Here is a 14,267-nt window from a genome sequence, read left to right on the forward strand (position 1 = left end):
TTGGGAAAGCATGGCTTGCAGCTTGCCTTTCCCTAACAAACAAACAATGCAGAAGTGTACAGCAAATTCAGTAACAAGTTTGAATGTTTTCATCAATGTACAGGGCTTTGAAATTAGGATATTACAGAAGTACTCATGATAAAATCATAAAACTTTTTTATAGTTAGAGGACAAATCCAGGGCCTGGGGATTTATGGATGTCAGTATAACTCAAGCAAATACCATGAAGAGGCAGAACAGCTAGGTTTTTGCTGTAGTATCATAGCAACCTTTTTTTTTCTGCAAAGCTTAAATTCCTTTAAAATAATTCTGTAAATCATAAGGTAGATTGCAATGCCTTGAAGCAGTGGTCATCAGTTTTCTGATGGAGCCTATTAGTACTACAGCCTATGACAAAGTTCCAAACAAAAGCCTGAAAATCTATATAAAGCAGGGTTTTAGCCATGTTTTTGAAGAACGGTACTAGTACACAGAAGATAGTCAAGTTTACATCTGCTACAGTTGAAGTACAAGCCTTAAGGTACAAATTTAGAGCACGAAGCTAGGTTAACTGTTGCTGCTAACAATTACTTACAGCAATGATCTTGAGTTTTACAAGGAATGTCTAGCATTGGAACAGACCTTAAATAAATGCTACTTTAGTTGGCCTAATGCCTCTTAACTCTGGGAAGCTATACAAGTCTAACCCCTAATGATTAGAGAACACTTCTCTCACAGGACTTAACAAAAGACTATGCTGCATGAGATGAGAGATCAATGGGATTTTCAATCCAAGCAATTTAGCAACTTAAATTACTTAGAGAAAGCCAAAAAGACAGTCTTGACCTTGCATTATTGATCTTGTACTTCATAAAAATTTGAGAAGCAGATGCAGATTTAAAACAGCTTTCATTTATCAAGCAGCATTAAATGAGAATGAGCTAGCTTTTCAAGTTATTGTCCTTTTCAGGCTCCAGGCTTAAATAACAGCAGCTATTCTATAATCAGCTTAAAATAATACTTTAGCAGACTCCCTCCCCAGTTTCCCCAACACCTGAATGGTACTCTAAATATATGCTTTAGAAGTGAGAGGCTATTTTAATTTTGGTAGCCACAGAGCAACTGCCTATGCAAGTTTTGAAGTGAGAAGATGCTCATGACTTGGGATTTTTATGGAATAACTGAGACCGTCTTTCCTTAGTGAAACATTCTTACAAGCACAAAGCAGGGGCAGTACTTCGACTACTGATGGTGTGAGGCCAGTGATTTTGAAAAGAGTACCGCCCTGAGCCTACAGCAGCCAACACTTCATTTCTGCCACGTAAAGATAAGCCTTTAGCTTTTTCTAAACATCAAAACAGACTTTCCCTTACTCACCAAAACCAGCATGCATTGTTAGAAGTTGTATCCAGCTCCTAGAAGTTCTTATACAGTAAAGGAAGGGCAAACAGGAAATTACTTACCTTGACACAAGTTGACTTTAGTTATTCACAGTTTTGGACACACGATGAGTGCCAGATTAATACTTAAATTTGCTGTGAAACAGCAAGTATCATTTACATTCTCTCTGGAATTAGAGCCTGTAGTTCAGGACTTGCATATGACATACAGAGTTTCACCCATACTCAAAACCAGCGTAAGTGTAAGGCCCAACACATTTCACAAACTCAAGCATGTCTATCAGAAAAAGCATTATTTATTGTTTAAATGCATAAAATGCTATTTATAATTATTACATCATTAATCCAGTGATTTAAGTTTAAAATATACAATTAATTGAAATATACAATTAATTGGCATAGAACACTGGCAGGGTTGGGGTTTTTGCCAGTAACACAGTGATTTTATTTTGATGTTTTTGTCTCTGATGGATTTTCCCCAGTGTCTAGTGTCTTCAGCAATCTGAAAAGGCCAGCTGCTTCTCGTATCCGACTGAACTCAATACAGAATGCTTGCACTTCTATAAACAAGTCCTGTACATTAATAATTTTGTTTCTGATTAAAGACTGAAGAAAGACACAAACAAGACGTACCAGGCGGTTCTGAAACAGAAGAGATATGGTTTCATAATCCAAATAAATATTTGCAAGCAAGCCAGTTGAAGGACTGTTGGCCTTCAGCAGTACAACCGAGGCATTTCTGGAGCAATTCAGCTTCAGCAGTTAACTTGTTCCCAAGCTCTGTCTCTATGTGCTGCCCCTACTCTTCCATCTCCCATACTACTTTATTTAAAAAGTGGATTCCTCTGCTTTATAGTACTGTACTTCTGGATACAGGAACCTTTCCAAGATGGATCCCATGCACAAATTAAGCTCCAGGTCTACCTACATGCTGTACTTTTAATTTATTACATAATCTCTGAATAAAGTCAGAGAGATGGGATCACAGCTTAAGATCATGTCATCACTAGGGTCTTGCTTAGTCTTATTTTCTACAGTAAGACCATAAAGAAAAATGAACAAGCTTCACATCTCAAAATTCCCCAGTCACCACATGATTAAGGCACTCCAGATGGGAAGCAACAGAACTGATCCAAACTTGCTTCGTGAGAAGCACTTTATTGCTGAATTAGGACAGGACCCTCTTGCTCTCTTAGAGGGAAAGACAGTACCAGGGACACCTAATCCAAGAACATGCCTCAGAGCTCATGGCTCATTTCCCACCTGATCCAGTGAAAAGATGGGATTGCAGAAGCGTTCTTCCTTGCTAAGGGCTGCTTAGGTAACACCTTGAAGAGCACGCTGGGAGTTGGGAAGCGGAGACCTAGGAACTGGCACCTACGATTTGTCATACGCAGATCCAGTCACTAATCATTCACTTTATACACAGTACATTTTTCAAGGACAAAAGCAGATCTTACTTTACCATTAAAGTGGTCTCGTACTTCACATTGTGAGAAAGAGTTGAACCCAGACCTTTCTCTAAAAGCAACTATATACATGAACAATGTTTATCAGACAGGACTGAAGGGACTTGATAGATTAAGTGTCCAAGTATTTTAGATTATTTGACACTGAAAATAAGCTGTTAACTATTTTTACAGGAACTGAGCCTACTACTGCAAAATTTGCTACCTATACCAACAGAGTTCAGAAACTGAACAAGTTATTTCCTTCACTGCAATTAAAAGGCATCACATTTTCTCTGCAACACACATTAGTTACAGGAGTAACTGTAACTATAACTGAGGAACATGAAACTCAGAACAAAAGTAAAAATGCAAGATACTGGCTGAATCCCAATCTCTGAGGATCATGCCTCTCTCACTTCCTATAGGAGTGTTTTTGTACCATGCTTTTCAAACAAAACATCTTGTGTCTCAGATGCTGTGAGGCCTCATACACAGTATTAACAAATGTTAGATCAAGTTTTGCACACTACTTGGTGATCAGTACTTGTTCCTTGACCCTCTGTTCTTTTTTGTCCCATGTGCCTGAAGCACAGCTGCTATATGCCCTCAGCAGCCCCTCTGAGCACAGCATCCCACCCTGTGGGCATATTTGCAGCTGCAGCCCAGGTATGCTGTTATTTTCCTATTCTGCTACCAAATGTAACAGGCACAGGTATTCAGCAGGTCACAGATCAAGCCACACATATGTATCTGGCAGAGTCCAAAAGCAGAGAAGCATCAGCAGCCACCAACAGGTAACAAATGGTTAGTCATCATCTGGAAGGGTACTGAGAACAAGACAGAGGGATTTTTGCTGCTGTCTAAAACCACATTGCACCCATATCCTGTGTACTGCACGCAATTTTTGTCTCTGCAGCTTAAGAATATAGTAGAGCTAGAGAAGGCACTAGAGAAGGACACCAAAAAAGCTTAAGGGAAAGGAACAGCTGCCTTGTTGCAAGAGTCTAAAGAAGTTGCAGTCCTTCAGTATTGAGAGGAAAAAGCTGAAGCAGGACTTAGTCAAGATTCACAAAGCCTTCGGTAAACTGAACATGGAACTCCTTTTTACCAATGACGTACCCAAGAAAGCAAGTTCTACAGGGCACTTGATGAAACCAACAGATTGGTTTAGGATAGAAGGAAGTACCTCACACAGCATGAGTACAACCTGGCGTGCCAAAGGTGTGGAAACCTCCCCAGGGGGTAAAGATCCTTGTAGTGGCCACAACTTGCATGCTGATACTGAGGAATTACAACAGGCTTGGGAAGCAGAGAGTATGGTGTTAGGAAGACAGAAAACAGAAGGTTTTTAGTTCTTTGAGGATATCTGCAAGCTGTTGTAGGTCATGATGGAAGGCCAAGACTTCCACTTGAGTTTTGTAACACCACCTCCAAGGTCTGGAAGTGGTGGGCACGCTTGTACAGAAAAGAAACTTGAAGCTTAAAACTAAGCAGAAAGCAAACAATACTGGGGGTGAAGAAAAGTCAAAGTGAGTGACAGATAAACCTTTTGCATATAAGGACCCGAGCCACATAAAACTGCAGTTTTGCCAGGGAGAAGTGTATTATGTCTACAGAAAAACAGGGAACAGTAATTACCCGTGAAGTCTCATAAAAAGGTGAAGAAACATCTGTTAAACACTATGAAGACCTGCATAGTGTGTTAGGAAAAAAAAAATACCCATGCCTTTGAAATAAAGAACCAGTAAGACAGGATTAAGTTATTCTATCAGGCTTATAAAATCTCAGCACATGGTACACAGAGCAATATATGGGACCCTTTTTCCTAACCAATTTACTAAAGTACTCACCTGCATATATTTGTCTTTAATCTGTTCACAGGTGGAGATACAATTGGAGATATAAAGATGAATAAATTCAGGTGGGAGATCAACTGCAGTAGTAAGCCTGTTCAAATTAAAAATATCCAGTGGTTTATGAAGCTATGAATCTAGTGATTCCACTGCAAAACAGATGAGTTAGACCTGTGATACTAGTTTATTCCCAGTCATGTCATACAGAGCTGATTCCTGACAGCTTCCACAGAAATATTTCTAGTAAATTTAATTTCTTCATTAAAAGTCCAAAACTTTTTTAAATTGACACAGTACAGAAGCTGAGTTAGATTGGGTTTCTAGTATATTTGACACACCTACAAACATCTGCTATATATTACACAAATGAATCAATGATACTAGTTTCCAGTTTATGATGAAGCACCAAAACTGTCCAAGTATCATGATGCTTCTGCAATAAGCACTGCAATACAATTTTGCATATTCATATTTGAATTTCAGGTACTGAATCTAAATGCTGAACTCTTTCCTTAAGCATACAACCAGAATAACTCCTTTATTACAGCAAAAGATCAGTTTCCTCAGTTCCTTCAGATACAAATTTTAGTCCTAGGGACTGAAACAATATGAATATCAACAGCTCAAATAAAAAGAGACCCTGACTAAATGAAAATGTTAACTGGAGATTAGTGATGCACAATAATCTCAGAAGCTTCTTACAACAGAAGAACTGGAGAACTATTGCATCAAAGAATGATATTCTTCAGAGGGAATGACAGTCACTATGGTGACAAAACCATACACGTTCAGTAAGCGGTCATTTTGGAAGTCAGTAACTAAACGTGCAGCTTCCTGGGATGTAGGACACATACTTGCTAGTGAAATTTATATAGTAACCAGGAACCTGATGTCTGAATAAAAGTTTAGACGTATTAGAGATTGCAGTTACAGACTCCCTTAAGTAATAATCATTTTAAATACTGTTTTGAGCTGAACATATCAAACAGTTTGATAAAATGATTTTGTAGTAATTATCAACTCCAGATGAAGTTATCCACAACACAATATGTATTTCCCCATTCTTTGCAAAGTAGAAACACTTTGCTAATATTAAAGAGTAACACAGTGTTTTCTTTGAATAAGCCTCTCCATTCTTGGAGCAGGGACTGAAAGATTAACCAGCATAGCACCTGTGCAAAAGAAGTGTGCTTTTTACCACACCTAATATGGTAAAATATGGTAGGTTATAAATAGTTAATATAAAATATTATTAAAGTCCATTTAAAAGATATTATATTAATTATTTATCATTTTATATAATAGAATATGTATGCCTCCATCACATCTTTCTGCTGGGCAATTGTGGGGGTTTTTTCCTATTAAGTTGCAGTTTTGCGACTGCTAATAGGAAGCTGTTAATATTACAGTAATATTTTTAAATGGCACTGCTGTAAAAATGAACTTAAAAACTGGCAGTGTTCTCTGAACTTAGCATTGAGGATGTTTGGGAGGTTCAATTCTTTATTACCAACCCAAAGCTAACTTTGCAAACTTCATCTGGACTAAAATAAGAGGTTTTTTTATTTAACTACAGGCATCATCCATAAGGAACTACACAAAAAGCAAGTAAAGCCTTTATGAAAGAAACAGACTTAGGCAGTCCAGTAGTCGTAGAAAGCGACAAATCCACAGCACTCTTCCTCTGCAGGATTAATCAAAGCACACTAAGTTTTATTAAAAGAGTATTAAAAAACACCACAAAAAGCACTGAGAAATTGAAAAGGGAATGACAGTTTAATACTCTTTTCCTTCACTGTAATCTGACTAGTCATTTCTTCAATTCCTGTTACTTTTGGTAGTCTTTGGAATGCATCCAAATACAACCCTGTGGCCAGCCTCAATGACTTAAAAACTATTCAGTTATTTTACATACTTAAGGAAACCTTCTTAGATGTGAGATAGAACTCACCGATTTACAACTTCCATTGAATGTAAGGACATGTCCATGTTGACCAAGACAGAAAAATACTCTGTTATCTGACTAGACTGCATCAGTTTCAGCAACATTTCTATAGCTACTAAAGGATTGTTTTCAACCAGGTCTGGCAATTTGGCAGGAGTGAGACCAATGTGGTAAACAAGCTTGGGGTCCTTTTCCAGTTCTCCAAGGAGCTGCAAAGAAAAAAAAAAAGACTCAGTTGGGGTTTTTTTTTTTCCATTAACTATTCACCCTAGTGCTTGAAGAAACTGCTATAATACACCTAAGCTACAGGAGAATGATAACCCTTTAGATTAGGGTCCATTGAAAGACACTGGAAGTATACTTTAAAATGTTTACATAAAGGCAACTGTGCCCATAAAACCTTTAATAAGGCATTTAGTAGTCTTTCATCAGTGGGTGTCAAGGAAGGGAGAAAAAAAACAACAAAAGTTTCAGCCTTCTTTAGTTTCCTGTCCAGCAGAAAGAAACCTCAATTTTGAGTTCACTGTTGTCAGAAAAAGTTCTTAAAATAAAAGATATTCTATAGTGCTAGCATAATTATTATCAAAAGAGCCCACTGAAATCAGGGGTAATACTATCAAACTGAGAAAAAAAGAATATTCGGTGTTGGCATTTCTGAAATAATTACTTATCAAAAGCTTCACAGAAGCATGAACAACTTTGTTATATGAAGATTTTTCTATGCAGAAGAATATTGGTGCCACTTATTGATCAACTGTAACTATGTCCAGTCGATGCTATGAAGTTTAAAGATTTCTTCCTTATTCATGTAAACCCAAGTCAAAACTCTTGGTTTTTACAATTTCAAGTCCTTGGAGTTTCCTGAATCCAAACACAGATCAATGAAAGTGATCCAAGTTTTCAAAAAAAATACATGAGTTAGACAGCTTGTTAGAAAATAATTTTCAACAGAAAACTGCACAATACTTACCTGTGTTTGCTGTGGGGAAGTCAAGGGACTTTTAAAAGCTTTTGCCATGATTCTTTTTATCTCAACTCCAGTGCTGTTCTTAACACACATTGACTTATCCCACTGAATTGTGTGATCTGGCTCTATTGGATTTAACCATGCCAATTCATCCTCACATATATGGAGCGGAGGGGGTGGTCGAATAAACTCTGGTCGAAAGTGACCTGAAATGGCAACAACATGAAACATTTTTTAAGCTTCAGATATTCCATTTTACATCAGTACAAAAAGATGACCCCCGAAGCCCCCCTTTCTTTAAGCTATTATAACACTGAAAACAGCATTACAATCTTATTTGCCTCCCAGAAAAACATTTCTTTGCGATTTTTAGTGATGCTGTTACATCAGTCTGTTTTTCCTCTTGATTCAGATCACTAAGTTGCTGATTCTATGGTCTTTTTTCCTTCCACAGTAACTGCTTCTTTGGAAGGTGTTAACAGTCAATGCAGATCTTAGTGTAGGGGACTAAGATCTGAGGGGCATCAGATGCAGTGTTTTAGCCAACAGATGACACAGGTAATGGCTTGAAGACAGGCTCCAGATTTTCAAAAGTCTGGAAACATGAACACTGTGGAGTCTGATCTGGAGAGAGCCTGACACAGTTTTGCACTGCTTCATTCATCTTCATTCCCATCTCATACCTTGGAAATACTTCTGAATTACATTACATTTCATCTGGAAAAGTATAATGACACAGCACATCATAAGTTACAGAAACAAAGATGTGAAAATGCACATACTTTCTATAGGAGGTTTTGGTCCACTCACTAAGGCTTCCGTGATCTGGGAGGCAACGGAGCTGTCAAAACCGGAGTTGGAAGAATCTGGGTCAGGATCGCTGAGAATACTGGGGAAGCTGGCCTTGCTCTGTGTTGGCAACTCAGACTGACGTTCTGAAAGAAGGCCAGTCCATAATATTAAAGCATAAAATTGAAACAGAGGTGCCTGGAATACTAAAAGTAGTGAGAAACAAGCAGCTTTAGAGAAGAATTGGCTTTAAAAAAAAAGATATAACATCAACATGAAATTTAGTACTGTGTCAGGCAGCTAGTACTCAAGAGTGCCAGCTGATAGGCAAGGGACAGAGGTATGCAGCAAGAATAAAGAAGAAATAGAAACGAATCTGAAATGTAGTCTTGGCTTTAGAAAAGGTAAGTAACTGATGTAATCTGCATCTAAAAGCACATTAGTAGGTTCACATGGTACTCCTGAAAGAGTTCACATGCTCTATCTAGTTTTGCAATCATTTATTCTCTGAGCAGGGAAGTGAAAAATCTACACAGATACATTTACAGACTCTGCAATGATAATGGTCAAACTAGACCTGAATTCAGCTATTCAAATTTGTCCAACACATTTCACTGGCATTGCGTAAGCTACTTTTGCATTCACTGTCAAGCTGTAAGTGCTTGGTGAAAAAAAGATGGGAGTTTAATGGTTATGTGATTCTACATACATCGTCATTAACACAAACCTGAGAGCAGCTGAAAGTGTCCCTTTAAAGGCCAAATTATAGACCATATACAAGTTACATAAGAATAATACTAAGGTTAGTATATACAGCTGACAACTTGAAGAAACTGGCCAGAAAGAAACTATGGGGCTCAATATTCGCACTGTTAGATTTTTCTGTCTTGTTCTTCTCTCATAATCTACAACTCTTCTGTACCTGAAGACTTAATGGCTGATCTTCTATATTCCCTGTACTATTTTGAGATGTTTTCCATTGCTTTGGCAAAAAAAACCAACAGAAAAAAAACCCAGAAAAAACAATACAGACCATCACCTGACACTCCTTCCCCCCCAGCCCTTTAACATAGAAGAGCAAGGAGCAGATTAAGCCTTAAGTAATCTGAAGTCCATAATTGTTGGTACCACGCAAGGAATCCCTTGAAAAAGTTCCACATGAAACTAACCACCACTCCTTTTCCTGACTAATTAAGTGTAGTGCTCTCAGATTTAGTGTACTGTCCCTATCACTTCTAAGCAAAGTGTGCTTGCTCCTTTTTGTGCAACCACGTTAACCCTTCCCAGCTTGTCATGCCTATGAACAATTTCATATGACTCCAACCAAATCCACGAGAGACATTGAAACTGTGAGTGACAAAAGGATCATCAAAACAAAGCACTACCCACTGCTAATTTATTTTTTTGGCTTTCTGGCCTACTTGATCTAATTATTTCAGATCATGCAAACATTTGCATATATGCTCACTGAAGCAGCACAGCAGGGTATGTTTTTCTGTTAAAGGCAACAACTAGCATACTCTTTAGTTACTTTAAAAAAACCAATTTTAAAGTCAAAGTCCAAATAAGCTGGTTTATAAAATGCATCTTTCGCTTTATAAACTGTTTGAAACTCCATCTTGTGAGTACTTTCATTTAGTGACTGAACAGAAGGGTTGATTTAACACATGAAGTTGGGGGGGTAGGGGGCGATGTATTGGGCATCATTTTTAAGTCGTTTCATTTATAGTCTAGAACTTAAATCCATCAGTCAGTAAGTCACCGATTTGTTTGTATCCTCATAATCTCAAATGATGAATGATGCTTAATTAGAAATATAAAAGTTTACGATACAGTCCTTCAATTCACTGATTTTAGCAGTCTGCACGAGCCCCTATATTCACTGAAGCTCAAAAGCTCACCCTCACTGCTTCAAGAATTAGGGCTGGATCAACAGTTTTCAGGAAAGCAGAAGCAAGAATTAGAACATGGCGATTTAACAGGAAAGAATATAGCATCCTGAACCAAGACATTTAAATTTAAAAAAATTAATCTGAAAACAGCACTCCGATTCCCTTATGGAGCTATTCTTTCTTCTTTTTACAGGTAAAAAGAAGCTTTCTTTGATTATTAAAGGAAAGCTCTACAATCTATTATAAACTTAACTTTAATACAGGTCAATTAATCTTAGATGAAATAAGGTTTAGCAGACAAAAAGTTAGGAGCACTTTGCCAGAAGACCCATCTCTGCAACTATGAGAAAATTACATTTTTAATACGGTAACACACCAGATCAACAAAGCCAAGTTATAGGGAGAGACCGACACTTGAATGAACTTCCTGTAGACCAAAGGGAGAAGAGAACAAAGCAAGTTTTAATACTCATTCCCCAAATGCTCTATTCTGACATTCTAGGTTGGGTTTGGGGTTTTTTTGTTTTTTGTGGTTTTTTTTTGGGGGGGGTGGGGGGGGGGCAGGGACATGACCCTAAAAACAAAAAAAAAAACCACAAAACAAAACTAGAAAAAACACCATACAGCTGCAAGTGAATTGTCACAATGAGCTCAAGTTCAGAAGACAAACATTTTTTTCCTCCCTTTACACAAAAAGGATTGGTATAGATACACTGATTGAAAAAAAATATTAATGCTTTCTAAAGTATTTAAGTTGATTTTGCAGGTATATTCTAAAGCAAGTCAAAATCATTCTGCTCAAAATAGCCCTAAATTCATCTCAGGGACCACAATTTTGAAGGGTCGCCAAGTCTTACACCTGTCCTGTGAAATATGGGGGGGAAAGGGTAGAAACGCAACACTGCAAATGCATTATCTAAGCACCATCATCCTGCACCAGCTTTAACCTGCATATTGAATCATTTGGAGAAATATACTGAAGACTTGTCAAAAACCTCACAGACCTTCCAAAACATGACAAACAGGCTGTCAAGAAGCATCACAATATTAAAAAGAGCAAAAGATTTATCATCTTAAGTGACTAGAAAGCAGACATTTATTCTAGGGAGCTACAGCAAGAAGTCTGAGAATGACAGCAGAAAGCTTTTTCAGACGCAGCTTGTTTTGTTACATAACTCCTACAAGTGCTCATAAGCAATTAATTATGCATGTTTACTGGATTATGTAAATAATGATACAAGCACATCTTACAGGGCTTAATTTTGCAAAGCATCATTAATGACTTTGTATTGTACTTCAAGCCATCAGTGTCTTCCATTTTAAAAAAGGACAAATTAAAATGCATGGCCTAGAATACCCATCCATACAACTACCATTTTGAGGCTCCCTACATGTTTCATTTTTAACAGGAACAAATTGTTCAGAAGGAAAACATAGTACCAAGCGGAAAACAAATGAAAAAAACTCCAGCCTTCCTCAAGGCATTACACATGCCTTACAGTAAAAACCACAAGTTACCTGAAGTTTCACAAAACCTGAATTCACTTAAGTGCTCTAGAAAACACAGACAGGATGAACAGAACAAGAACCAGAAGGGTTTGTCTTGCCCGTGACAGTATGTTAGGGTATACAATTTGCATTTTCAAAAGATTCCGCAGTCTGGAAATAGTAGCTAAGAAGGACACCAGAGGACATTTGTACACTGTGAACGAAGGACAGCATAACAAGTCGATGTCAGATTCTACAGAAAAAATGACAATACCAAGATAGAACCGCAGGACAGAGAAAGCCTAGTTAGTGCCTGATGACCTCAGAGCAATAAACCACATTGTACAGATATAGAAGTGGGATGGTCAGTTTTCAAGCAAGCAGGTCCATTTGCACATACCTAGGAAAAAACCACTATTTTTTAGTGTTCAAATTGGCTCCTTGTTCCCAAGAGTATTTTCTATTTCAGATTAGCTCCAGCTGTGACTCATCAGTCAACGTGACCAGAACAATCATGTTCCTGCTCCTTTTCTCCTGTTAAACAATAAGCATCACATTGCTTTTCTTTTCAATCTAGTAAAAGTAGACCACCTTCCCACTCTTAAGCTAACGCTGTAAGGTCTGACTTTATTTTATAAAACTGAATATAATTGTCATAGCCAATTTGCCAGGTACAGCTGAAGTACCGGTACGTGGCAGTGTGACAGCTATGCCTGTTCTCCCATACTAGAAATACTGCAAAGAGTGAAAAGGGATAAAAATACACACACACACAGCCACCCACAAAGCTTCAGATTAAAATCTTCCTATACTTGCAAAACGTTCTCATGTTTAAGGCAGTAACAGATAGGCTTAAAAAGCTGCTTGTTAAGTAGGATAAAACAGTTAAGACATAGTGTCTGCTTAAAGTTTCTCTACGTGCTTGAACAGGGGTTTGAAGACCCTAAAGCATAGTTCGACCTTCTTCGTAGTTAGGATAGACAAGAGCGTTTCTCAGGCAACAGCCACATTACAGTTAGCATTTCCGTTCATAAGCGGACCACAGCCGCAAATCTTCCTTACCTGCTAATGCCAGCTGAAGCCCACTTATATCCACTGACTGGGCCATGTTGCCCACGTCCATTGAAGCAATCTGCCGAGGAGTCTTCTTGAACAGTTCTCTAGGGGGGGCCAACATCAGTTGAGAAAGAAAGAATTTTTCTGGAGGAGTTATGGGAGGTAAGAAGCCTGTGGAGACACAATGAAAAACAACCCTCGATTTTTAAGGCAGTAGCATTAATGGTTGCCATATGCCTCACGTAGAGCAAGCAAAACTAAACCACACGCGTTACTTAAGGCAAGATCGGTGCAGCTGGAGAGTCTTTGTGAGTACGTACAAAACCGTTACCTACTCAGCTCCTGCAGTGATGTAAGATGCAGGGGTTTGGACTAGACAATTTTTAGAGGTCCCTTCCAACCCAAACCATTCTGTGACAATACAGCGTTACGCTGATGGGCATCACGCATCTCGACACGCCACATCAGGCGCTTCAGCCGGTCACAGTGGTGAGCTTTCCCATTTAGACAACCGGTGAGCTATTAAGTATGACCAGACACGGCAATTCGTACCGCAAGCCACAAAAAAGCAAATTTTTTTCAGAAACTGGTTTCCCCATCGCCGTCACGCTTGTATTTACCGAGGCGGGGCAAAGCGTTTCAGGTATTTCTTTCAGAGTTTTGCTCCACAGCCTTGAAGCTGTCGGAGGCTTCCGACGACCTGCGGGTGTTCGGAACGGCTTTCACCCGCCTGGGGCCAAGCGGGACATCAAGCCCAGGGACCCTTCCCATGAAAGAGTCCCCCGGCTTTTATCCCCAAGGCGGGAAGCCGGGACGGGGCAGCGCTTAAGGAAGCCGCCCAAGCGTCGCCCCCGCCGGGAGGGCTCCTCCGTCCGTGTGTCCGTTGTCCGTGTGTCCCGTCCCCCCCACCCCCCCGCTTCCCCGGGACGGGACGCACCCGAGAGCGGCGTCCGCTCCGCCTCGTCGCCTCCCCGCTCGGGCGCGGGGTTGAGGAGGTGGGCGAAGACGGCGGCGAAGGGGTTGGCGGCGAGGGGTTCGGTGCGGTACATCTCCCAGAGGAGGTAGAGGGCGGTGAGGCGCTGCGCCGGGCTGGGCAGCAGGTCGGGCTGCTGCAGCAGGAGGACGAGGACGGAGCCCAGGCGGAAGTGCTCGGCCTTGCCGAAGTAGTGGTGGAAGGCGCTGGAGAGGCCCTCGAAGGTGCTGCCCCCCGCCTCCTCCGACACGATGCTCAGCAGGCTCGACAGCTCCTTCGGCGACAGGCTCATCCTGCCGCCCGACGGCCCGCCGCCCGCCTCGCCCGCCTCCGCTCCCCCCTGAGTGCCGGCCGCCGGGCTCCCCCCGCCGCCGGGCATCCGCCCGCCTCGCCCGCTGCCGTAACGCCGCACTCGCGCCGTCGCGCCGGCCCCCTTTTACGACGCGGCCGTAAGCCGACGGCAGCGGAAGAGGG

At 40.2% G+C, this 14,267-nt stretch overlaps 1 protein-coding gene across 1 annotated transcript; it reads right to left on the reverse strand.

The window, feature by feature from the left end:
- Nucleotides 1–1,657: 1,657 nt before the first annotated feature.
- On the reverse strand, nucleotides 1,658–14,195 carry CNOT11 (CCR4-NOT transcription complex subunit 11). Its single transcript, XM_049834245.1, has 7 exons — nucleotides 13,758–14,195; nucleotides 12,827–12,991; nucleotides 8,378–8,530; nucleotides 7,599–7,801; nucleotides 6,635–6,837; nucleotides 4,681–4,777; nucleotides 1,658–2,021 (listed from the first exon to the last, which is right to left on the reverse strand). The coding sequence occupies exons 1-7, from the start codon at nucleotides 14,170–14,172 to the stop codon at nucleotides 1,824–1,826; spliced, it is 1,434 nt and encodes a 477-aa protein (XP_049690202.1). The 5' UTR covers nucleotides 14,173–14,195; the 3' UTR covers nucleotides 1,658–1,823.
- Nucleotides 14,196–14,267: the final 72 nt, after the last annotated feature.

The sequence above is a fragment of the Accipiter gentilis genome, chromosome 31 (genome assembly GCF_929443795.1).
Source record: "Accipiter gentilis chromosome 31, bAccGen1.1, whole genome shotgun sequence".
NCBI lineage: Eukaryota > Metazoa > Chordata > Aves > Accipitriformes > Accipitridae > Astur > Astur gentilis.

Excerpts from the sequence above, each read along its gene's own strand:
- CNOT11 (XM_049834245.1), bottom strand. The coding sequence starts at position 14,172 with ATGCCCGGCGGCGGGGGGAGCCCGGCGGCCGGCACTCAGGGGGGAGCG. Across the intron at positions 7,802-8,377 it reads ACCAAAACCTCCTATAGAAA|GTCACTTTCGACCAGAGTTT; the intron begins GTATGTGCATTT and ends TTGCCATTTCAG. Across the intron at positions 6,838-7,598 it reads CTTCCCCACAGCAAACACAG|CTCCTTGGAGAACTGGAAAA; the intron begins GTAAGTATTGTG and ends TTTTCTTTGCAG.